Genomic DNA, 26,960 nt, shown 5'->3' on the forward strand with positions numbered 1-26,960 from the left:
TTTCGCTTTGAAGTTATTAATTCCGACTGGACTCTATCGTTCTAACTTGACTTGGCAGAGAGCTGTGCAGCGTTTGGAGCTGTGTGAACAGAACAGAGGACGATTCACATTTCTTTCTCGCAACAAGACAGGAGTCCCAGTTAGTAACTTTAATCCGCACAAAAGTGACTCATGATTGACATATTCAGGGATGAAAGTGACGAAAAACAAAAAAAGCTGAAACTCAAAATTACCCCCCAACACCACCTGCACAAAAATGAATTCTAGAAGCTGTAAAATGCAATCTGGGACTATTCCAGACAATAAACTGCAGTGAGTGCAGCATCCATTTAGTGAGAAAAAAAAACAACTTTCCTTATTAAAATTCATTCCAGTAGTATTCTGCTACTTCTAGGATGCAGCAGTTTTCTAGCTTGGCAGAAAGTTCTGGATGAAATCACTGAAGAAATTAACAAACTGAAAATATGGTTTGACCGAAAAAAATTGTCATTAAACTTAAATAAGACAGGGATGAAATGGAGGTGTGAGAGTCACTAGGTCTTCACAGGAAACACTTATTTATTTATTTATATATGTATGTATGTATGTATTTATGTATGTTCATTGTTAGTTGGTTTTATATTTTCTGTTGTGTTTCTATTCAAGTTCTTTTTGTCTCTTTCTCTAAAACTGTATATAATAAGTATATATTGTATATAATAATCATTAGATTATAATATATAAACAAAAATGAATTTAAAAAATATTACAATTTGAAAACAAATGCACCCGAACTTGATGACAGCTGCAACTGCTTAATGCTAACTTTTAACATTGAAAATGGCACAGACATGCTAACGTGTTAGCATCGCTCCCGTTTTTAAGTTATAAAATATATCTATCAACTGTTTCAGAAGACCATAACAGGTCGGTTTAACATAAAAAAAGGTAAGTAATACTCACAGACGTATGTTCTTTAGGGTTTTAGCGGGGGGAAATTAAGCGAAAGAAAGAAAGAATAAACAAAGCAATCGAAGCACTGTTTCAATCTGCGAACCACTGCTTCGATTGGTTCAAGGTTCAAAGCAAAGCCGCGCTGCAGAAAAGTTGATTACGAACCCGCTGCAGGGTCTGTAATCAATGTAGAGAAATGATCGTTTTCCTGACAAACACCCCCCAAAATAACGGCGACTCTGAAGGACCAATAACAGAATCGTTAAGCAAAAAGCTTATTGATGTCGGTGGATCGAATCATTTCTTAACGATACCTGAAAGGAACCGGTTCTCGATACCCATCCCTATTCGTGAATGAATCGATTCCCGTTTGTCTGTCTGTTATTGTGTCTGCCCGCGCAGTCTTTTAATAAGTTCCCTGCAACTGTGCAGTAGCCTAGCTCTAACAATGCGTCCTGCCACGTTGCTAAAACCTGCCTAGTGCCTAAAGAGCAGAAGAAGCCTAATGCTTTTAAGAAGGGTTTCCATTCATGAAAGGGATTTTGCTTAGTTTTTAAAGCTTGACGGAGACCCTGCACTTACATTCCTGACTGTGAAGAATGAACGAATTTCTCGTTTCTTGGGAGGGGGGCGTCAGCCATTACCAAATATCACTGAAGTCTAGCTCAAGAGAGAGAGATAGGGGCGGGGGGGACGGGGGTCGATGGGCGGTCGCGGCCACTGTGGGAAGTGTGCTGCTTGGAGTGACAAGTGGGATAGCCAACCAACAAGTTAGCGAGAAATGGGTAGCAAATCAGCAGTGTTGCCACAGTTACTTTGAAAAAGTAATCCTATTACTGATTACTGATTCCTCCTTGAAAAAGTAACTTAGTTACTTTACTGATTACTCAATTGGAAAAGTAACTAAGTTAGATTACTAGTTACTTTTTTAGTTACTTTCCCCAGCTGCCGACAACAACCCTCTGCCACCTCAACATGATAATGATACTTGTTTTGCCAAAACTCACTTTATAGTCACCCTTTCTTGGCTTCAATGAAAATAAATACTTGTTTTATAAAAAGTAAAATAAAGACCTCTTTCTTGACCTCATATTTAACTGTTGACAGCACTGTAACAGTAAAACTTGCAATTTCAAACCTACATTGTTTATAAATGTAACTATTAAATTCATTCTAACATTTTTCATCTGGATTCGCCCCTGCTTTGGTGTTGAGCACAAAGAATGGATAACATTTATTTATGCAGAAAACATGACCAGATTTACAGGTAAGAAAGTTTTATTGCGTTTTCACATCATGTGGTCCTCAGGAAGAGTGTTTATGTGCATTTCAGTGGAAAATAGTGTTAGTTGTTGACGCATCGCGGAGTATCAGCTGTTTTTAGCAGCAGATACGGAGCGGCTCGGAGAAAAAAAAGCATAAAAATGTCTTTGTAAAGCTCAGTGCAGGTGTGCTGTTGTCACTGTGCTTTAAGAGGTGAGGACGAGTCGTAGGTGTTGCAGAAAAACGCGGATGAAAAGCTCACAGCTCGCTTAATGTGGGCAGTGCAGTCAAACCTCGACCTCCTGCCCACAGACCAAGTTTAATGCTGCGATCGACCCACAATGCAAAAATAATAGTAACGCACAGTGACATGGAGAAGTAACTTTAATCTGATTACTGATTTAGAAAGATTAACGCGTTAGATTACTCGTTACTAAAAAAAAGTGGTCAGATTAGACCGGCGTCACTGCTAATCAGACAAGGATATCTACGTTAAAGAGGGGGGCTTAGAGCGGTGGCATACATTTAACCCTTTATGTGCCATAATAATGGAGGACAGCGGTTTTATTGGTCGTGATTACACAGTAGGGGGCTGAATATTGGTAGGGACGTGACCCTAGCGTCCCTACACAAAATTACGCCCTAGACAAACACTTTTTGTACCACCTATTTCTGTGCATTTACATGCACACACACCTTTGGAACATAACGCTTTGTTCAGTTTAATTAAAATGTATTTAATAAGATAGAAGGCAATTGGTTAAAATACAGGTTGGTTTAAATGACCCGTTGGATCTTGACGCAGATATGTGTTCAACAAAGTGACCCTGTTTTTTTTGGGGGGGGGGGGGGTCTCTCACAAACTAGAGGTGGGCAATACCAGGAATTTTGGTATTGATCCAATACCAAGTACATACAGGCCCAGTATCGCCGATATCGATACTGATACCAATATTTTTTTTTATATTTAAGCTTCATAGATGCAAAGGATCCAAAAGACCTAGGATAGAATTTCGCCAAACATTGTACATGACAACAAAATACTTTATTATCACAACCAACATTTTTGTTTAAAAAAAAAATCACTCAACACAACTTAAAAAAAAAATCTCCTGACAAACCACAATACAAGGGTGCGCTGCTCCGTGTTGTGTGACACAGAGCAGCGCTGCTCTTATAGACAGAGAGTACATTTTCATGAATCTGCATGCGCAGCAGTCAGTGTGTGCGGGAGAGAAAAAAAGCTTGAGTATCGATCTTTTTACACGAGGATCGTTCAATATCAATCAATATTAGGCTCGATCCGCCTCTATCACAAACGTAGTCGCTTGTTTTGCCTTGTGAGATCTGGCAACACTGCTGCTGCGTCAATCATAACAAACGACGCCGTTAAACCGATGGCAAGAGTCTGACTAAAACACACTACAGGTAAGATGTTTCTTTATAACAGGGGCTGGTTAAAATGACTGCATTTTATTTTCCGTGTAACAAAGAGCAGAACAATACACACAGTGACCGTGGACTTGTTTTGTTTGTCAGCGCAGAGCGAATGTGGAGCTGCGCGCATAAATCAGTGGAGTAATACCGTGGGGATTAGAAAATAGACCGTGCGTTTGTTCGTTTTAAAATGCAAACCTACGTCTTTTCTTCCTGGGTTCGATTGTACGCTGTGTTCTTATGTGAGGCTCGTCAGCTGAGCAGCATGGCGGCCTGCTCCATCATCTGTGATGACGCCATAGAGAAAAGCACCCTGCCTGTTGGGTCGTGCTGTTGACGTCATCGGTTTTTGTTTGTCCCCCATGCTGGGCATCATTAAAGTTTGGATGTAGGAACTAGGAGTCACCCTGTCCATATGTCTCAACCGCTTTACGGTTTACAGTGGTATCACTGACGTTGAATACATGCGCGCGCACACATTAGTATTATGATTTCTAGTTGCTAGGGGCTGTGTTCACCCCCTAGCAACAACATGGGATTTTATTTTTTTTTTTTTTTTTCATGGAAATTGTTTTCTGCAGGCATTACAGTTATGACAGCTGAGAAGGCCTTGGGGTTTAGATTTACTGTTTCTGTCTGTATTTACGTGCAGAACATCAACTGCAAATCTTTGTCTAAGATTTTTATGTCCATTTTGGAGTAAGGGCTTCCTCCTTGGCTGATGGGCCTTGGTGATGGGTGTTCATTTTGACATGTTTCTACTTTATGCCTCTAACTCTTACAGCTGTTCCTTATTTGTGATTATGTGGTTATGACAGGCGTTTCAGACCATTTATTCACACTCACTTTTGAGATCATGGTCTCAAAATTCTGGTATTTTTGTATAATAGACACCAGTTTCTTGTGGCGCATCATGGTGAATCTTTAGGACATGGCCCTAAAGGAGGGACCTGACTTGTGGAGGTGTACTTGTGCAGAGGTGAGAGTAGAATTAGGGTATGCCTGCATTACCTTGTTTCAAGGAATAAAATCGTAAATGACTCACATTTAAGATGGTTAGCTTAAAAACATTTCAGAGAATCACTACTTTATTACTTTGGCATATTTAAGTAATTTGTTTGCAGTGTCAAACAGCTGAAAATGACAACAGTGTTATCACCATCTTGAAGCTGTTACATTTACAGAATAAAAAAATTAAAAACAAAAGCACCAGGGAATAGCACAGAAAAAAAGAGCTCTGAGAACATTAAAGCTACTTGTTGTAGAAAGTTTCAGTATAATCAGAATTATATTGAGACCATTATATGTCTGAATATTACTGTGATGATTAGATGTGAGCCATTTAGATGTAATTTAAACTATTAGCCTCCTTTCCATCAAACAACAATGAAATAAGGTCCCATTGACTTTAACAGCCAAACTTGTGTATTAACTGTGTAAAGAGCACCCCCAGAGAAAATGGACAAACATTATTATAGTGCTACTATAATCACACACACACACACACACACACACACACACACACACACACACACACACACATATATATATATATATATATATATATATGTATATGTATGTATGTATTATGTGTGTGTATATATATGTACTCTCTTGCTTAATAGGAATTAAAATATTATACGACTGTGCAAAATTAAAAAAAAAAAGTAATTGAAGCCACAGTTAGAAGTGACACTCTGGAGTAGCAATAAAAAAACAGTGAACTAGCTGCAGTGTGTTCTCTCCATGGTGATTTTTCCTGGATGCTGTCCAGGACCAATTTTACATTCAGATGAACTCTTGGAACGTGGTTACTCAGAAAATCCTGCTACACCTATTTTGGCACTTCCTCTTCATGTCGTCTTTTCTGTTTCTTACAGACAGCTGCAGCTATGGGCAAGTCCCAGTCACACTTGGCAAAACAGAATGATGATATTAAGGATGCACTGACAACTTCTACTGAGTATAAAGACAACCAGAGTGATGATGATGGAAAGAATGGAGACGTATCCCACTTCCCCTATGTGGAGTTTACTGGGCGGGACAGTGTGACATGCCCCACGTGCCAGGGCACCGGCAGAATTCCACGTGGTAATATGTTTAGGAATGATCACTGTAACTATAACAAGTGTGAAGTCCATCATTTTTAATGTTGCATGGCTCCCGAAAAGTATTCACAGCCCTTCACTTTTTTCACATTTTGTTATGTTACAGCCTTATTCCAAAATGGATTAAATTAATTTTTTCCTCAAAATCCTACACACAATACCCCAAAAAAGTGAAAAAAATTGAGATTTTTGCAAATTTATTGAAAATAAAAACTAAGAAATCACATGTACATAAGTATTCACATGTTTGCCATGAAGCTCGAAATTGAGCTTATGTTTCTACAGCTTAATTGGAGTCCACCTGAGGTGAATTCAGTTGATTGCACATGATTTGGAAAGGCACACACCTGTCTACATATAAGGTCCCACACTTGACAGTACATGTCAGAGCACAAACCAAGCATGAAGTCAAAGGAATTGTCTGTAGACCTCCGAGACAGGATTGTCTGGTGGCACCAATCTGTGGATGGTACAGAGACATTTCTGCTGCCTTGAAGGTCCCAGTGAGCACAGAGGCCTTATCATCCATAAATGGAAGAAGTCTGGCTCCACCAGGACTCTTCCTAGAGCTGGCCACCTGTCTAAACTGAGCGATTGGGGAGAAGGGCCTTAGTCAGGGAGGTGACCAAGAACCTGATGGTCACTCTCTCAGAGCTCCAGCATTCCTCTGTAGAGAGAGGAAAACCTTCCAGAAGGACAACCATCTCTGCAGCAATCCACAAATCAGGCCTTTATGGTAGAGTGGCCAGATGGAAGCCACTCCTTAGTAAAATGCACCTGAAAGACTCTCAGACCATAAGAAACAAAATTCTCTTGTCTGATGAGAGAAAGATTGAACTCTTTGACATGAATGCCAGGCATCATCTTTGGAGGGAACCAGACACCTCCCCTACAGTGAAGCATGGTGGTGGCAGCATTTTGCTGTGGGGATGTTTTTCAGTGGCAAGAGCTGGGAGAATCGTCAAGATTGAGGGATAGATGAATGCAGCAATGTACAACCCCTGGCAAAAATTATGGAATCACCGGCCTCGGAGGATGTTCATTCAGTTGTTTAATTTTGTAGGAAAAAAGCAGATCACAGACATGACACAAAACTAAAGTCATTTCAAATGGCAAATTTCTGGCTTTAAGAAACACTATAAGAAATCAGGAAAAAAAATTGTGGCAGTCAGTAACGGTTATTTTTTTAGACCAAGCAGAGGGAAAAAAATATGGAATCACTCAATTCTGAGGAAGAAATTATGGAATCATGAAAAACAAAAGAACGCTCCAACACATCAGTAGTATTTTGTTGCACCACCTCTGGCTTTTATAACAGCTTGCAGTCTCTGAGGCATGGACTTAATGAGTGACAAACAGTACTCTTCATCAATCTGGCTCCAACTTTCTCTGATTGTTGTTGCCAGATCAGCTTTGCAGGTTGGAGCCTTGTCATGGACTATTTTCTTCAACTTCCACCAAAGATTTTCAATTGGATTAAGATCCGGACTATTTGCAGGCCAGGACATTGACCCTATGTGTCTTTTTGCAAGGAATGTTTTCACAGTTTTTGCTCTGTGGCAAGATGCATTATCATCTTGATAAATGATTTCATCAAACATCCTTTCAATTGATGGGATAAGAAAAGTGTCCAAAATATCAACGTAAACTTGTGCATTTATTGATGATGTAATGACAGCCATCTCCCCAGTGCCTTTACCTGACATGCAGCCCCATATCATCAGTGACTGTGGAAATTTACATGTTCTCTTCAGGCAGTCATCTTTATAAATCTCATTGGAACGGCACCAAACAAAAGTTCCAGCATCATCACCTTGCCCAATGCAGATTTGAGATTCATCACTGAATATGACTTTCATCCAGTCATCCACAGTCCACGATTGCTTTTCCTTAGCCCATTGTAACCTTGTTTTTTCTGTTTAGGTGTTAATGATGGCTTTCGTTTAGCTTTTCTGTATGTAAATCCCATTTCCTTTAGGCGGTTTCTTACAGTTCGGTCACAGACGTTGACTCCAGTTTCCTCCCATTCGTTCCTCATTTGTTTTGTTGTGCATTTTCGATTTTTGAGACATACTGCTTTAAGTTTTCTGTCTTGATGCTTTGATGTCTTCCTTGGTCTACCAGTATGTTTGCCTTTAACAACCTTCCCATGTTGTTTGTATTTGGTCCAGAGTTTAGACACAGCTGACTGTGAACAACCAACAGCTTTTGCAACATTGCGTGATGATTTACCCTCTTTTAAGAGTTTGATAATCCTCTCCTTTGTTTCAATTGACATCTCTCGTGTTGGAGCCATGATTCATGTCAGTCCACTTGGTGCAACAGCTCTCCAAGGTGTGATCACTCCTTTTTAGATGCAGACGAATGAGCAGATCTGATTTGAAGCAGGTGTTAGTTTTGGGGATGAAAATTTACAGGGTGATTCCATAATTTATTCCTCAGAATTGAGTGAGTCCATATTTTTTTCCCTCTACTTGGTCTAAAAAAGTTACCGTTACTGACTGCCACAATTTTTTTTTTTTCTTGATTTCTTATAGTGTTTCTTAAAGCCAGAAAGTTGCCATTTGAAATGACTTTAGTTTTGTGTCATGTCTGTGATCTGCTTTTTTTCTACAAAATTAAACAACTGAATGAACATCCTCCGAGGCCGGTGATTCCATAATTTTTGCCAGGGGTTGTACAAAGATATCCTGGATGAAAACTCCAGGGCGCTCTTGACCTCAGACTAGGGCGATGGTTCAAGATATCAAAGGAGTGTCTTCAGGACGACTCTGTGAAACGTCCTTGAGTGACCCAGCCAGAGCCCAGGCCTGAATCCGATTGAACATCTCTGGAGAGATCTGAAAATGGCTTTGCACCGAAGCTCCCCATCCAACCTGATGGAGCTTGAGAGGTGCTGGCTGCTAAGAGGAATGGGCAAAACTGCCCAAAGATAGGTGCACCAAGCTTGTGGCATCATATTCAAGAAGACGTGAGGCTGCAATTGCTGCCAAAGGTGCATCAACAAAGCATTGAGCACAGGGTATGAATACTTACATACATGTGATTTCTTAGATTTTATTTTAATAAATTTGCAAAAATAAAAAATAAAAAAAATTCATGTCATTATGGGGTGTTGTGAGTAGAATTTTGAAGGGCTTATTTTACTTTTTTTGGAATAAGGCATAAGAAAATGTGGAACAAGTGAAGCGCTGTGAATACCTTCTGCACTGTAATGCCTGAACATTCTACAATATGATGTCCATAATCTACAGAAAACGTGGTGGTGTTTGCCACACCTAAACAGCATGTGATGTTTTTTTGGCCATATGCAGCTCTGCCCACTGCAGAGTTGTTATAATGTAAATTCCAAAATGACAAAACTGCCACAAATGTCAGTGCTGTGTTCAACAGCTCTGTGTCATTCAGACAATTTGTTTCAAGAGTAAATACATACAACAGATGGGTTAATTTACAAGGTGGTGCAACAAAAAATACCTTGTTCTGTCTGTCTGATGCTAACACTATAAAGAATAAGGGGAGTGCAGATGTTGTTGATATGTGACATTTAAGTTACACTCAACAAAAATATAAACGCAACACTTTTGGTTTTGCTCCCATTTTGTATGAGATGAACTCAAAGATCTAAAACATTTTCCACATACACAATATCATCATTTTCCTCAAATATTGTTCACAAACCAGTCTAAATCTGTGGTAGTGAGCACTTCTCCTTTGCTGAGATAATCCATCCCACCTCACAGGTGTGCCATATCAAGATGCTGATTAGACGCCATGATTAGTGCACAGGTGTGCCTTAGACTGCCCACAATAAAAGGCCACTCTGAAAGGTGCAGTTTTATCACGCAGCACAATGCCACAGATGTCGCAAGATTTGAGGGAGCGTGCAATTGGCATGCTGACAGCAGGAATGTCAACCAGAGCTGTTGCTCGTGTATTGAATGTTCAATTCTCTACCATAAGCCGTCTCCAAAGGCGTTTCAGAGAATTTGGCAGTACATCCAACCAGCCTCACAACCGCAGACCACGTGTAACCACACCAGCCCAGGACCTCCACATCCAGCATGTTCACCTCCAAGATCGTCTGAGATCAGCCACTCGGACAGCTGCTGAAACAATCGGTTTGCATAACCAAAGAATTTCTGCACAAACTGTCAGAAACCGTCTCAGGGAAGCTCGTCTGCATGCTCATCGTCCTCATCGGGGTCTCGACCTGACTCCAGTTCGTCGGCGCAACTTCGCACAGCCATTGAAGAGGAGTGGACCAACATTCCACAGGCCACAATTGACAACCTGATCAACTCTATGCGAAGGAGATGTGTTGCACTGCATGAGGCAAATGGTGGTCACACAAGATACTGAGTGGTATCCCCCCCCCCCCCCCCCAATAAAACAAAACTGCACCTTTCAGAGTGGCCTTTTATTGTGGGCAGTCTAAGGCACACCTGTGCACTAATCATGATGTCTAATCAGCATCTTGATATGGCACACCTGTGAGGTGGGATGGATTATCTCAGCAAAGGAGAAGTGCTCACTATCACAGATTTAGACTGGTTTGTGAACAATATTTGAGGGAAATGGTGATATTGTGTATGTGGATAAAGTTTTAGATCTTTGAGTTCATCTCATACAAAATGGGAAAAAAACCAAAAGTGTTGCTTTTATATTTTTGTTGAGTATAGTTAAGCTGTCCATATTACTCATCAGTGTTGGTGCCCACAAACATAGGCTGCCTTCAGTGGATGTTTTTGGTTTAAACTTGCCACTGTTCCTGCCCTGAGTCCTCTTGTTTCAATACAAAATAGCAAACATTGCATGCTTAGCAGTGAGAAACCCTCAGGTGATAAGTAATTGAGTGGTGAATGAATACCTGCATGTTTTCCCAGAAAAAGTAGGTCAAGATACTACCAATGTTCAGTTTGCTTCTTCTCCACCTAAACATGCATCACTGACATTACTTTGACATGCTGTATTTTGTTCAAGTGATATTGTGTATGTAATTATTGACCAAGTTGAATTTGTGAAGGTCTGACCCATTCAAAGATGCGGAAGTGACAGCAAAATGACAGACATTTCTTGGCCTGTTCGAGTGATATTTGGTTTATGTCGTTACTGACCAAGTTGATCTATTTCCCTGAAAAAGTAAGGCAGTGTAAACAGTCGTCAGTAGTCCTCTCATCTATAGCAACAACAGAACAATCATTTAATCTGTTATTGTCTACTAAAAGAAATCAACTGTTATTAAATCAACTATTTTGACAATCTATTAATTGTGTTGAATCCAATTTTATCTTCTTAAATGTGAATTTTCTGTTTATTTTACTGTCTTCTTCTATCTGGCAGTAAATGGAACAAGGCATTTGAAGGCATCATATTGGGCTTGATTTTCTTGATTTATCATGAAAATAATCATTTGTTGTAGCCATACTCTTATCCATCCTATGATTTATTATTGAGATCAAAATTAACTTGTATGGAGTGACAAATGTCTCCTCATTGTGAAGTGGTTTTTATAACTAATAACTGCACAAGAAATCATCCTGATGATTTTGTTCCAATGCGTTTCCACAGCCAAGGCATCTGTCCTTTAAAATGCATTATGTGAATGAACACGCAGAGAGTTATGTGCGTTTTTGTGCCCTGCAGTTATGTGATGAAGGCTTGATTGTCTACCCACGGTTAAAAAGAAATCGTCAGGCATCAGAGCCTTTACCTACCGTGCTTCTACTTTGTTGAACAGTTTGATTGTACTTGGAAAGCCCACTTCCTCTGACTCTGTTAAAGCTAATTTTGAAATGTATTTACTTTCTACTGTCTATAATTAGTTTTATGGTTCACCTTTTTTTTAATTATATGTGCTGGTCTGTACATTTCAGATGTACATAATATTTTAGTTTTAACTGTTCGTATGGATATTATTTTGTTTTATTGTTGTGATTTTGCGCACTTTTTAATTTTTTTTTCACTTGAAGTGCTATAGAAATAAATTAAAATTAAAAAATAATAAATGCCATCATTTTGTAATTCACCTAATTTAAAGGGGCATATTGGCCTTACGTGTGTGGTTCGGTGATTTTGTGTGTGTTTAATTTTTTAACACACACAAATTTTTTAGTTGGTACATATGTGTTTGTTGTTGTTTTTTTTGTTTTGTTTTGTTTTTTGAGGATAGCCATAGATGTGCATGTGTGCATGTCCTCAGTGGCTCATGTGGCTCTGTATGTGTCCACAGTAGTAGCTTTCTGCAGGCATAAGTCGGCACCTCACTCAACGGAAAACTACACAACCACAGACATAAGGTCCTTTATGGTGTATATATTTGTAATAACATACTTACAGATGAGCCAGTCAGTCATGTTAACATTAGCCATATCGTTACTGTTAGTTACTGACTTCTAAAACATGACATCATTTCCAAGACACATGAACGATTGATTGCGTCAACCATGAATCACTGCTTTAAGGTGGTTTTCTTGGTCAGGTTGTCAGCCACAGTCTGAAAATAAACTTAACACTTAGTTAAATACTAATAAAACTTTGTGTTAATCGGTGGATCCCAGACTAGCATTAGAAGTGTGGACCCACACCTACTGTATCAGAGTGTGTGTGGTGTCCTGGCATTAATTATTCTAAGTAAATACAGAATGTCAAACAATAAAATAATGTACTGATAATATCTCAGCTATGAAACAGCATAAGTTAAAACTTTGCTACAAGTACTTTTTGGAGACCTTAACAAATATAAATGCCCAATTTTGACAGTACCTGCTTGTTTTTTTTTTGTTTGTTTTGTAAGTTTCCATAATTTCATAATCATTGTTTTGATTTGAAGCATCATGGTTCACAAAGGAACAGTAACTAATGTAATGTGGTCACTGTTTTTGTTTTATCTTTCCTATTATGCATTTTAAACAAAGGGTATTTCTGCTTGTGAGGATAAATTGATAAGACCTTTCACATTTTGCACCTGATAGATCCAAAAAGCAACTGTGTTTTGCTTGATGTAATTAATATACCACAGACCTGTCTGCCACCTGTGGCATATGTCTGTACTTATTAGGGAGAATAATTTTAAAAGAAGTGGTGTCTACCAGAACTAGGCTTTGCAAATGAAAAACTCAAGAACAACCTCATTTCAAGCTTCATTTAACTTCAAAACCACATGTTGAGTGAGACAGAGACCAAAGGAAAAAGTCTGCACTGACTACATTCAAATGAAATGCTTTCTAAGGGATCGATGAACTTATGACTGTTATTTGAGTCTTAGAGCATAACTGCTGTTAAACAACCAAAGTGATTTCTTTGTGTGGAAACAGTTGTGTCTCACAGACCTCATTTACTGTGTAATTAGTTCAACCATCTCCCTTGCTCTGTTTTTCTATCATGGCTAAATTCATACAACACCTTTCCATTCTGTTGCGTGCAGATATGAATGTTATTTGTGTGTTAGGATGTAACCACTGTGAAGCAATCAGAAAATAATCGCTTGTTTCTCTGATTTAATACAGTTTTTTTCTGAAATGTCTGTCACTCATAACCACACCTGCTTCAAATATATCAGTCTTGCATCCACTAACCATCCAGCAGGTGGCGGATATCTCTGAGATATTATATTATTATTATTATATTACATAGGCAAAAGAAAGCAAACAAAGTATCACAAGCAACTGCCTGTATCTTAATTCTGTCTGTTCTATCTATTCTAAACTATATAGTCTGTCTGCTCACTGCATTTTCCAGGGTAAATGCCTGTGATGTTAGAAAGTCTAGGAACACCATATATATATGCTACCTGCTGGACTTGTCTGGGCTTGTGGCAGCCTCTAATCTTATCACATACATGATTGACCTTAGGACCAGATATATTTTTGAAGTTACTTGTAGCATGAAATAAGCTTGATCTGTCAAGTTCCTTTCTTTTCCAGAGCCTTGGCCTGGTAGCCAGCAAGGGCACCACTGAATGATTAGTTAAGAGTTTACAAATGTGAGCCTGACTAAAGTATGTTATACAGCTGTGTGACAAATTGCAGGAAAATTCCAAACAAATGAGTTGGAGAAGTGCTAAAAAAAAAATGCCCTGCACAATGGGTCATGGCACCAGGGATCACTGAATGGATGCCTTCAGAGTCACCAGATCTCAACCCAGTTGAATGCCTATGGAAGATTTTGGACTTAGATGATGGTTTCCACCATCATCATCAAAACACCAAATATGGGGAAAATGTTTTGGAAGAATCGTATTAAGTATTTTCTGTGGAAAATAGCCTGGAGTTCCTCTGAAACTCCAGCAGAATTTGAGAAACCTGTGAGGTCAGTGCCAATGTGCAGTGAAGCTGCTGTGGTGGAGCATGGTGACTCCACACTTTACTGAAATGTTTTATATTGGTTTTTCCTTTTAATCTCCCATTGCCTGTGTGATGGCATGTTGAAATAGTGGCCAGAAAGTTGCCATTTGAAATGACTTTAGTTTTGTGTCATGTCTATGATCTGCTTTTTTTTTCTACAAACTGAATGAACATCCTCCGAGGCCGGTGATTCCATAATTTTTGCCAGGGGTTGTATGTGTCCAGTCCACAAGCGCTTTCATGCCATCACAACTTTATAATAACCAGACACTGCAGCATTTCAAATGTAATACTAGAGAATGTTCAACTATGAATGAAGGCAGCAAAGTGAGATCTGTGAACTTTCAGGTCTACAAAGAATCATTTGATTAAAACATTTTGGTTCTAATCAAAATTTATGAATTAAAAAGCCATCTTTGTGTGATTGCTGAGATTGGGTATACTACAGCTGTATAAAGTACACAACGTAGAACATATCCCTTGTAAAGTCACATAAAACTTAAACTTATTTTTTATTTTGTGTTTTATTTAACAGGTCAAGAGAATCAGCTTGTGGCTCTAATTCCATATAGCGACCAAAGGCTCAGGCCAAGCAGAACGTAAGTCTGCACTCGGTACTCCTTTATCTGTAAGCGAATGAACCGGGTTAGCGGTCTGTATGATGAAACCTAATGAAAACACAGACGTGATGAACTTTGAAGTCATCTGCTGGCTCCAGGGTCATACTATGTATGTTTCTTCTCTTGCAGAAAGCTGTATGTCACAATATCTGTTGCCCTTTGCCTGATGCTTTGTGGCCTGGCTGTGTTCTTCCTATTCCCTCGCTCTGTTGATGTTTCCTATGTGGGAGTGAAGTCTGCCTTCGTTTCCTACGACACGGATAAACGAATTGTCTATCTCAACATTACGGTAAGATCAAGCCATGAATCTCCTCTGACTTTAAACAGGCCAATACCCTCAAAGTGTTACCCCAAGAGAAAACATTACTTAAATCTTTGAAATCAAGATTTGCTAAAATGGTTCCTTTTACTAGCAAAGGAGAGTGATTTCTAAAAATAAAAAAATACTAGTTTGGACCAAAGGTTAGATTAATCTGCAGTCATATGTAGGGATGGGTATTGATAAGATTTTATCTATCGATTCCGCTTATCGACCCGATTCCTTATCTTGTGAATTTTCTGTGTACTAAAAGTAGGCTTTACAGGTTTTCTATGTCAACAACATTTTATTGATTCTTAAAGTAATAAATAATAAATAAAATATAATAAAATAAATATAAATAAAATAAATATGAAATTGGTCACTGGATCCTTAAACTCTGGACATAATAAACTCTACATGGTGGATCCTTGATCTCTGGACATAAATAGAAATAAACAAAATCTGTAGTTTTTTGTCAAAAGCATTTCCTTTCAGACATTATTGGCATGAATGTCTTTCCATACCTCTGAGCTGAGCTCTTGCAGCTGGCTGCGCAGCACGTCAGGATGTAATTCATAAAGAATGCAGGGCGCTCATTTTGGGAGGAAAAAAATATTTTAGACGATTGTAGTTTATTGTTTGTATTATAGTGTTTGGAAAGAGGTGTCATTTTATTTAAAGCAGCAATTCATTTTGAAGTTATTAATTCTGACCAGACTCTGTCTGGGCAGAGAGCCATGAAGCGTTTGGAGCTGCGCCAACGGAACGGAAGACGATTCTCATTTCTTGACTGCAACAAGACAAGAGTCCCAGTTAGTTACTTTAATCCACACAAAAGTGACTCACAATTGATATATTTTAATGGCTTTGAGAGTGGTTAAGAAGCAGACTTGCCGCTTCTGAAGAGCAGCATATCAAAGAACCAATGAGCCAGCAGATCTAAGCACTGCTTTATTGGTTCACTCTTCAAAGTGGAGTCGCGCTGCAGAAGCAGTTGATTACAGAGCCGCTGCAAGTTCTGTAATCAACATAGAGGAATGATCATTTTCCCGACAAACGCCCTCAAAAATAACGGCCACTCTGAAGGACCGATAAGGGAATCGTTAAGCAAAAAGACTATTAATATCGGTGGATCGAATAATTTCTTAACGATACCCGAAAAGAACTGGTTCTTGATACCCAGCCCTAGTCATATGTCACGTTTCCCTTTATCATTAAAAGTCTCACACCTGTTATTGTGTTTCATCCAGAACACTCTGAACATCACCAATAATAACTACTATGCCATATCAGTGACCAACATCACGGCACAAGTACAGTTCTCGAAGACGGTGATAGGCAAGGCCAAGTACAACAATAACACTGTGATCGTACCTCTTGATGAACAGCAGGTGAGTTCAAGTACTTAAGTCTTACTGTTTACTACACCCAAAGCAGTCTGTGTGGTTTCATCGTTTCTGCTGGAGAGGAAATGGCATTTACAGAATGAACAATAAAAGTTCTAATTTGTGTTACCAACTGTAAAATGCACCAGATTCCTGATTGTGTTGTTACCGTTACACAGCTCAACTCGTACTCATTATGTGACAATGAAAATGTTTCAACAAAACATCCAAATCGGACCAAAAAAAATGCTTTTAAGTCCGTTTTTGCTTCATTGTGTTTAAGTCTTGTGACATTACAGACCTTGGGGCCAAAACAGAAATTTGGGAAAATGTGTGCTTTGAGTCTAATAATTGTATTGTTTTTTCCAGATTGACTACACTGTTCCGACCACCATTGCTGACGAAATGAGTTATATCTTGTAAGTATCTTGCATCTAATAATGAGGTGTTTGCTGATGTTTCAGTTGCTTAAATTCATAATTCACTTTTGTCTTACAGTGACTACTGCACCCTGTCAACAATTAAAGTGCACAACATAGTTGTCATGATGCAGTAAGTATGGCTTTTTGTTCAGCTTTTCTTCCACAACAGAGCAGTTTTACAATAGTTTGTCTGATTATAGAAGAGCAGCTACACTCTGATGGACTAATACAGAATTGCAATAAATTTACCAGGATTTTCCAGTTGTGTATTAGCTTGAAATGAGCTTCAAGAGGTTTGTGTGCACATTTTTGAGAGCAGTGGCCAGTAGACTTGGTAGTGTGGTTGACAGCTCTGCCATGTAGTGCTGATGTCTCAGATTCTGCTCATTCTGCTCACTTCAAAGTAAAAGCATTTTAACATCAGACCAGCAGCAGCCTCAGTCAGACCACAGGAAAGAGCTTTATTGTGAAGGGCTAAGGCTGTTGTTAGTATGTTAACAGGGATAAGATAACATTAAGACTTCAGCCATGGCACTATTAAATCAAGAAGTCCTTTAGATTTAGATTGTGCCACGTGTCACCACATCAGCCGCACTACAGCACGGGCCTGGGTCTTGATTAGGGAACACCCATGCAGACGCACAGTCCATCCTCAGCGCAGTGAAGTTGTTTGGAATGTAAAAATGTTTTTCTGTTTTCTTTAAACCCTCAGTTCTCTAAAGCAGTGTCTTTGTAATATCTGACTGAGCACATTTGTGAGTAGAATGGATCATTGTACTCAAAATTCACAGCGAGCAAGTCGGTGTGATGGTGACATTTCTGTCATGAGACTGGTGCAGAACTTGGAAAAACCAGAAGATGGACAATTTTGTTAGTTTCTTTGTGTAAATTGCTCTTCTCTAAGTGAAGACATGATGACATTTGGATAATTTTGTCAATAAGGGCTGACGACAAATTCAGCAAAATGCAAAAGTTATTTCTACGCTGTACTTTTACCATTGTGTCTTGCCTCCTGCAGTATGTCATTGCCACAGGCGAACCCCTGTTGTGTGCTACGCATGTGACTGAGCAACTCCAGACATTGTGCAGTCCTGATTCTCAGGATATTGTTAGGGGGTTCATATGAATAAAACACTTATTATTCTGCAGCCAGCAGTAATAGTACAAGCTAATCTGTATTTGAGATTTTAATTAAAAGGCTGCACAGTGCTGCACTTTCAGTGATTCCTAAATACACAAATATGGTCCCGTGACAGGGGATACTGGCTACATCTTTGTCTCATTTAATAGAATTTTGCTTTGCATAAGCTTCTGTGCTATTATGAGTCATCTTTTGTGTGGGCATTTTCTGCTCCGTGCTCTCGCATAGTTTCACACACTCATAGCGATGTGCTGCCCAGAACAATAGGTGCATAGTTCTGTGGTATGTTCAGACCGGTGGTCGCAATTAATCCGCTGCAAAGGCCCAAGGAGGTGCAGCGTTTCACTGCAACCAAACCAGTCGGTTTCAATGCTACTACAATAAGTAGAGCAAAGGAATCACCTGCTGACATGATGAGTTGGGCTGGAAACCTGAAAATCTGTTGGCCCAATATGGGGTGTAGTTTGAGTCCCGTGGCTTGGAGTGACAGGAAAAACAAGGGTCTTTTACTGCCTTGCTCATTTTCAAATCTACTGTGATGACCAAACTGTAAATTTAGAGAAAAATACAATGCAAAATCTTAACATGTCTAATTTGTACTAAGACTAGCTAATCTACACTTCTCCTGGTATCCGTCTGTCTGCAGGAGACGATAGTGTAGAGTCCACTTTGTTTGTTTTTTATCTTTTTCATTTTTATCTATTTTTTTACACTTTAAATTTTTTTTTTTTTTTTTCGTTTTTTATTTAATATGGACATAACATTCACATTGGACAAACCAGATGCAGTGTTTTAAGTATTATAGCAAAATATGCTAATTTTCAACACCTGTCCATAGCACCAAATCACAGCAAAGCTGCCCCTCAAGGCACCTCACACAAGTGAGGTGTAAGGAAAAACTCTTGATTTGAGGAAGAAACCTCAAGCAGACCAGACTCAAAGGCGGCGACCCTCTGCTTCGGCCATGCTACCGACACACTTAATAATACAAATATTAGGGGTGTCGGAAAAAATCGATTCACGTCTGAATCGCGATTCTTAATTTATTACGATTCTGAATCGATCCAAAATGTCCAAGAATCGATTTTTAAAAAGCATTTTATTAAACATTTCCTTGCTTACTCACTGCATGTACTGTTTGTCAGGCAACGGCTTCCCTACTACAGCGTCTCCGCGAGGGGCGGTGGGGTCCGTCGTGCTTCAAACATTTGTGAGCTGAAGCTTAGCATGGCGGATGAATAGCTAATTCAGCCAGCACCGTCTTTGCTGAAGGCAAATGTTTGGGCGCATTTTGGATTTTATTATTGACTGCTTGACATGACTTATGCAGTGTGCAAAATCTGCAAAATGAAAGTTAAGTACTTCGGAAACACTTCAAATCCGCAAACCCACATGCTACGTCATCACCCGGAGCTAAAAGGAGCGGAGCAGCGGTCTCTGCCGACTACTGACCAGCGCTTCGCTAAACTGCCAGTCAACTCCAAACGAGCAAAGCAGATAAGTAAATTTACATCTTTAGAATCACTTGATTAACCTTGTAAAGCTGCATTTTCTTAAACATAAACATTTTTTAAGTAATATAACTATTTCTCAGAGCTCTTTGAATCGAAAATCGATTCTGAATCGAATCGTCACCCCAAGAATCGGAATCGAATTGAATCGTGAGTTGCTGTACGGTTCACATCCCTAACAAATATAGAGGAAATTTTGGGAGTCCATGCTGGTGTCCGGGGCGGAAGGCCTGCAGACATTGTCTTTTCTTCGTCGCAGTACACATAGAGCAGAGATTGTCACTCCCGCGTTTTATAAAGATAAAAAAATTTTATAAGATAAAACATTTTTTTATTTAAAAATGTTAAGCGAGTCATGGAAATGCCTTGTTTTGAGTCACATCTGTGAAGAAATGAGCTTTTTTGACTTTGCTGCATTGTTTGTAAAAGTTGTGATATAAAATATTGCTTAAAAATGAGTTTTCTCAGCTAATTTCAAGAAATCTTAAAAAAAATCTTAAAAAAGCAAAGGCAGTGGTGTCAGACACCATGTGAAATTCTGCTTGAAGAGGTGGTGGGCTGATGCATGAGCACAGCCAGTATTACATTACATACACAAATTTTTTCATCGTTCATTAAATGTGTTCCTTGTCATTTGACATCAGCTGATGTCAGGTGAGTCTGTCAGAAAATTGTGTGCACACTCAAAACTTTGAGTGGACATCAGACAGAGAACTTTCCCGATGGTTGGACATTTGTTGTGTCCTGTACTTGGTCGGAGATTGCCCGTGGACATCCAGTTGGCGTTATGCTGCTTCCTCATGTTGGCAGCATAAAAACCGTCGGAGCAGGATTCTACCTGCAGCAGCAGACCGCAGGAGGTGACTGCAGGAGGTCATTCTTCAATCTTAAGTTGACATCCAGACGCGCTGCACACCAGCAGTCGGTATTTGTCCACTCATTCCATCAGAGCCCAAAATCCACGAAAACGGATGCAGTAGACGATTTTTGCTACCGGACAAATTATTAATTAAATCCATTCTGATCATTTTGTCAATCCGTCACAGTGTGTACAGCAACTCTTGGACTGCAAATGTTCTAATTCACATCACCGTCATGCCACCGCTGATTACATCACCACAAGAAAGATGTGAAACAGACAACTAAAACATTGTGAAATCTTTTTGCTTTTTACTATGTATTGGGGCAACAAAATTTATTTTAGAGTGGGTGTTTAAAAAATTTTCATTAAGAAAAATAATCTCGGGTGGATGTTGAACAAAGGAGCCTTTCCTCAGGGGAACACCCTGGACAGGACAGGACACAGGGTCACATAGAGACAGACAAAATTCATTCACACCCACAGGCACACACCTATGGTCAGTTCAAAGTGGCCCAGGTGGGAAGCGATCCAACAGCCTTCTTTCTGTGAACAGTGCTAACCACTAAGACACTGTACTGCCTAGGGCGTAATTTTGGGTAGGGACGCTAGGGTCACATCCCTACCAATATTCAGCCCCCTGCTGTGTAATCACGACCAATAAAACCGTTGTCCTCCATTATTATGGCACATAAAGGGTTAAATGTATGCCACTGCTTGAAGCCCCCCTCTTTAACGTAGATATCCTTGTCTGATTAGCAGTGATGCCGGTCTAATCTGACCACTTTTTTTAGTAATGAGTAATCTAACGCGTTAATCTTTCCAAATCAGTAATCAGATTAAAGTTACTTCTCCAAGTCACTGTGCGTTACTATTAGTTTTTCATTATGGGTCGATAGCAGCATTAAACTTGGTCTGTGGGCAGGAGGTCGGGGTTCGACTGAACTACACACTTTAAGCGAGCTGTGAGCTTTTCATCCGCGTTTTTCTGCAACAGCTTATTAAAAGACTGCGCGGGCGGACACAATAACAGACAGACAAACGGGAATCGATTCATTCACGAATAGGGATGGGTATCGAGAACCAGTTCCTTTCGGGTATCGTTAAGAAATGATTCAATCCACCGACATCAATAAGCTTTTTGCTTAACGATTCTGTTATCGGTCCTTCAGAGTCGCTGTTATTTTGGGGGGTGTTTGTCAGGAAAATGATCATTTCTCTACATTGATTACAGACCCTGCAGCGGGTCCGTAATCAACTTTTCTGCAGCGCAGCTTTGAACCTTGAACCAATCGAAGCAGTGGTTCGCAGATTGAAACAGTGCTTCGATTGCTTCATTTATTCTTTCTTTCTTTCGCTTAATTTTCCCCCGCTAAAACCCTAAAGAACATACGTCTGTGAGTATTATTGACCTTTTTTATGTTAAACCGACCTGTTATGGTCTTCTGAAACAGTTGATAGATGTATTTTATAACTTAAAAACGGGATGCGATGCTAACGCGTTACCATGTCTATGGCATTTTCAATGTTAAAAGTTAGCATTAAGCAGTTGCAGCTGTCATCACGTTTGGGTGCATTTGTTTTCAAATTGTAATATTTTTTAAATTTATTTTGGTTTATATATTATAATCTAATGATTATTATATACAATATATACGAGGTCTATTAGAAAAGTATCCAACCTTATTATTTTTTTCAAAAACCATATGGATTTGAATCACGTGTGATTGCGTCAGACAAGCTTGAACCCTCGTGCGCATGCGTGAGTTTTTCCACGCCTGTCGGTTGCGTCATTCGCCTGTGAGCAGGCTTTGAGTGAGGAGTGGTCCAGTCCCCTCGTCGTTGTTTCATTGCCAGGAAATGGCGGAATGATTTGGGCTTTTTTTCCATCAAAATTTTTTCAGAAACTGTTAGAGATTGGCAGCTGTAAACCATTAGAAAAATTTATCTGGCTTTCGGTGAAAATGTTACGGGCTTGGTAGAGAATAAGGAGTGTTACTGTCGCTTTAAGGACGGCCCCCAGCGGCTGTGGGGCGCGCCGCGCTCAGAAGCCGCCATCGACAGGCTGAACGACCATTTCATTTCTAAACGGATGGCTGTCTGGATCCGTGACCATCGTGTGCCATTTCTCTGGTTATCACAAGAGCTGGACATCAACCATTTTCCAGCATATTTCACTTTTAACAAGAGATTTTGTCATGGAAAGAGGAGCGGAGGCTTTGCGCGTCGCAGCAGTGCCGCATGGCGCAAAGCAACGCCGTGATGAAGCCTCACAGGACATGTTCTGGCATGTCCAGGCACATCCACAATTTCTCGGATAATCACTCGATGGAAAAACCACCGACAGCTGTCTGAACGCCATCTCAAATCCGTCCTGTGAGACCAAAATGGAGGTGGTTTTGTCTCACTCCAGTAGCGAATCCATCATGCCTCCGCTCGCCTTTCCATATTTATTTACTTTAAGGCTCAATGAAATACATAGAAAACCTGTAAAGCCTACTTTTAGTACAAAATTCATGAGGTATCGATAAGGAATTGGATCGATAAGCAGAATCAATAATGGCATCGATATTGATAAAATCTTATCAATACCCATCCCTATTCAGGAACGTCACAACACTAGCAGATAGGGTCATTGCAATACTTCGTGTTAAATATCCATCCTCGATGAATTCAACTTAAATGTATAGCTGGAGCAATGTTGGGTTAGTTGCTTTGCTCAAGGTCACTCCAGTCATAGATGGAGGTGTAAAGAGAGGTAAGGTTGGGATTTGAGCCTACAACCCTGTGATTGAAAGACCAACTCCCTAACCATTGGGATGGCTCGTTAACCTATAACGTCTGCATGACATGAACTTATGATTGGTAATGCAAAAAAAAAATCTTTGTCTTGGAGCACTTTTGTGTCCCCACCATTATCAAAATCAAAGTTACTCCCTTGCGTACCGCCATATTCTGACATGATTATGGGTGATTCTTAGACTACGGGCACTTATTATGTCCTTTGATCATATTGTATGAAAACAGAAAAAAGGGGAAATTTCACACTTTTATAGTTATCTTTACAATGAAACTGTGTTAAGAAATTTGTTCTAGTAGTCTATGATGACTTTTTCACCTTTTTTCAGCATCATTATATGCAAATATTGCCGTTTTATGCTTGTCCCACACCCAGACTTTTGATCTTCAATGATAAAAATGAATGGTAAAGAAACATTTTTTCTAATGTTTTAAAATATCTCTGAATAAAATATCAGTAAAATAATCAAAACATAATTGGGGTATTCAATGTCATACAACTGTTGTGATTTTTTTTTAAACAAAATGTAGTTGTCCCACACTATTGCCGTAATTTCCACAACACTGTAATGTCCCTTTAAAGTTTGTATGAAAGATTGTTTGGGTAGTTTCTATGGAGATAAACAGTGACATCAGAGCACATGTATATAGCGCCAAATCACAACAAACAGTTGCCCCAAGGCGCTTTATATTGTAAGGCAATGGTGTGGTGGAAATTACATTTACAAGGCCAATAGTGCCCGTAGTTAAAGAATCACCTTTATATAAAATTCATACTTGTTATTTAGCTCAAGCAGAGTATTTTATATACAGTAGATGTCATTAGTTCCACTCTTTGAGCCATCATTGGGCACTGTTCTGTTTGTTATGTAATGATTTGAAAAGTTTAGCCTTGATACACATGAGATATTGTTATCAACTTATATCGTAGCTAAAATAATCATTATCATTTCTGTTGCTGTCAACAATGTAGCAATTTCATCTCTAAATAATCCAGAATCTACCTCTCTGGTGCTTTTATTAAGATGTTTATCATTTACTTAGTAAAAGCCAGCATGATAAAGTGTTGACAGACAGCTGGATCATTTTTAGCTACTGAGTAAAAAGCCACTTCTATTTATATTTTATTCATCAGTACTGTAAAACTGTGTGAAGTTGTTGCACTTTGATATAACACATTATCAGAGAAATAACTGGGGAATTGCTCATGAGTTGCTGAACTTTGAACTAGCAGTATTCAGAAAACATTTGTCTCACATTGTTTGGATACAGTTGATGTAGCAGTTGTTTCTGATTGTGTTTTTCCTCAGGGTGACTGTGACAGCAGCGTACTTCGGCCATGCGGAGCAGGTTTCCCAGGAGGTGTATCAGTATGTAGACTGTGGTGGAAACACCACCTCCTTACATGGACATGTGAATATTTACCAATAAGAAAAAATAATGCAGGCATTGAATTGTGTTCTGACTGAGGTACTCATGACTGCTACAAGGAAATCTTTGCTGATGCAGGGGTTTAGCCAGATTGGAACTGTTGGGTGTTTCAGCAACCCCAAACCAAGCCTACAATGGTGAAGACTGAAGTGTTGTTGGAACACTCCATACTAGGGACTAAAAATATCCAATTATTTAATAGTTTATGTCTATACCTGTTAGATACCCATACCATCAGTGTCTATGTTGTCTAAACTATAATGAGACATAGGCATTGTTGAATTCATTGTGAGAGATTTAAAAAAAATCTTAAAAGAAGAACCTGGATAAATGAGTGAAGAAACACATCAAACCTGTCAGGCACAAGGGGTGATTGTGTGGTTTGACAAGTATGAAAATGATTTGAATCATGCTATGACCTTCAGTCATGAGAGCTTAACACAACTGGAACACCTATAGGTTATTCAGGAATCCAGGATCAGATTCAGGATCTGCCATCCTTGTCAAAACACCAAACAAGGAGATATTATTTGGAAGAATGGAGTTCTGTTCCTCTAGTAGAGTTCCATAGACTTGTAATTTGGAAATTGAAGTATATAATATAATGTTTAACTATTTTTGGACACATGCATGGGGTCAGAACTCTGCTGGCTGATTGCGCCATCCTTCTTCAGCTAATCCTGGTTACACCCCTGTTAGTGGCAGCAACACATTTTTTTTAAATTAATCATCATCGGTTGTGTATTCCTGAATTTCTCTGTCACTTTAACCATTTTCAAGTCATATCAGGTTTACAGTTTGTCAGTGAAACCTACAATTGGTGGTTGGGTCTGTCAAATATGTTGTTGGAGTACACAAGCATAGCCAGAATTTAACAGGAATTGTCTGGAGGCTTGTTGTCCTTTCCTACCCTGGTGCCAACAGAATAGACATTATAGTTTTAATTTACCATTCCTCATGATCAGCTGCATCACATTTATGTGGATATTGCTAAGAAGTTAAACTTGTAATGTTTTCAGATATAACCCACTCTAGTGATGAAATTAAACCTACATAATAGGAAGAGTGTTGTATGAGAGCGGCACTCTTCCAAACGCACTTTTTAAATGCTTTTCATGAAAATTCCACTAAAACATGATGTAATGGTGGTTCTTATTAAACTGTTATGTATGGATACCACTCAGTAGTTCTTAACCACTTCATTAGCTTCTTTTCTTGCTTGAGTTTGTTGTTTTGTTTCAAAAAACCTAATTGTTGATATTTATTAGTGCAATAGATAGCATATAATTGAAATTCTATTCTATATTAACATGTTTTTGAGTGATGCTTGTGTCAGTGATTTTTTTTTCTTAGATCTCCAGATCATACAGTTTGATTTTGATTACTGTAGAAAAGTCAATTTTGATTTGACCATTTTTGGGAGAGATTGTCAGTGTGGACGATTCTGGACGATGATTTCTTCTTCCGCCTTGGTGGGCGCATATGTGCTGTGTATAAATTCCTGCCCAATCTGAACCGGCGGTGAGAATCTAAAGAGTCCCATCTAAAACTTAAAATCGTCAGGAATATTCGTCGTCACACAGAATCGTCCGTCCTCATCGCTGATCTGCAGCAGCCAGAGAAGGAAGAAGAAAATCCCGAACCCATTCCAGATTAAATCACCATTCAGGAAGGAATCACACTTCAAATGGTCAAAACTATTGTAAGCTGATTTTAAGTTTTGTTTTTTGTTGTTGTTGTTTTTTTTCTCAACTTCATTAACTCACGGTTTCAGATAAATCGCGGTCCAGTTTTGTGGACCCAACTCAAGTGAGTTAACGGGGCTCAGCTGTATTTCTCAGCATGTGAGGCTTGACACACAGCAGCATGGCCAACTAATGTGTACACATCACCCTCTGTATACAAATTCCGGTTATTTTGGGGCCTTCTCATGAAGTTACATATGACTACTGTGACCATGGCAATATATATACAGAATATATTTAATGGGTAATTTAAATAATATTGTCACTGAAGAAGAAAGATATATTTAAAAGGGAATATTTTTAATATTGTGGGAAATGCAGTTGTGTGACAGTATACTTATACTGACTTACTACAGTAACAGTTACACTCAAGAATAATATTTTCAGTGGGAGCATCTTCCTTTTACTGAGATTGTCTTTTTTCAAGCAATGGTGTCAGTGTGTTGTCAGTGTTGATACTATTTTAATTCTTTCTGCATCTTTGAATACAAATTCACTACTGTATTTGAAATTTGAGTTCATTATTAGTTTCTGTTTTCGCTCCTATCACGTCATCTTGGAATGGCAAAAACCAGCAGTGATGCAAAATGTGTTACAATATTATTTCACTATTTTTAAAAGCAACATTGAATATGTCTAGTAAAAAAATGTCTGACAGTT

At 39.0% G+C, this 26,960-nt stretch overlaps 1 protein-coding gene across 1 annotated transcript; it reads left to right on the forward strand.

The window, feature by feature from the left end:
- Positions 1-3,475: 3,475 nt before the first annotated feature.
- On the forward strand, positions 3,476-26,960 carry tmem106ba (transmembrane protein 106Ba). Its single transcript, XM_034174318.1, has 8 exons — positions 3,476-3,624; positions 5,514-5,724; positions 14,622-14,685; positions 14,836-14,995; positions 16,258-16,398; positions 16,762-16,811; positions 16,891-16,944; positions 24,435-26,960. The coding sequence occupies exons 2-8, from the start codon at positions 5,526-5,528 to the stop codon at positions 24,553-24,555; spliced, it is 789 nt and encodes a 262-aa protein (XP_034030209.1). The 5' UTR covers positions 3,476-3,624; positions 5,514-5,525; the 3' UTR covers positions 24,556-26,960.

This window comes from Thalassophryne amazonica, chromosome 7 (assembly GCF_902500255.1).
Source record: "Thalassophryne amazonica chromosome 7, fThaAma1.1, whole genome shotgun sequence".
In the NCBI taxonomy this organism is placed as follows: domain Eukaryota; kingdom Metazoa; phylum Chordata; class Actinopteri; order Batrachoidiformes; family Batrachoididae; genus Thalassophryne; species Thalassophryne amazonica.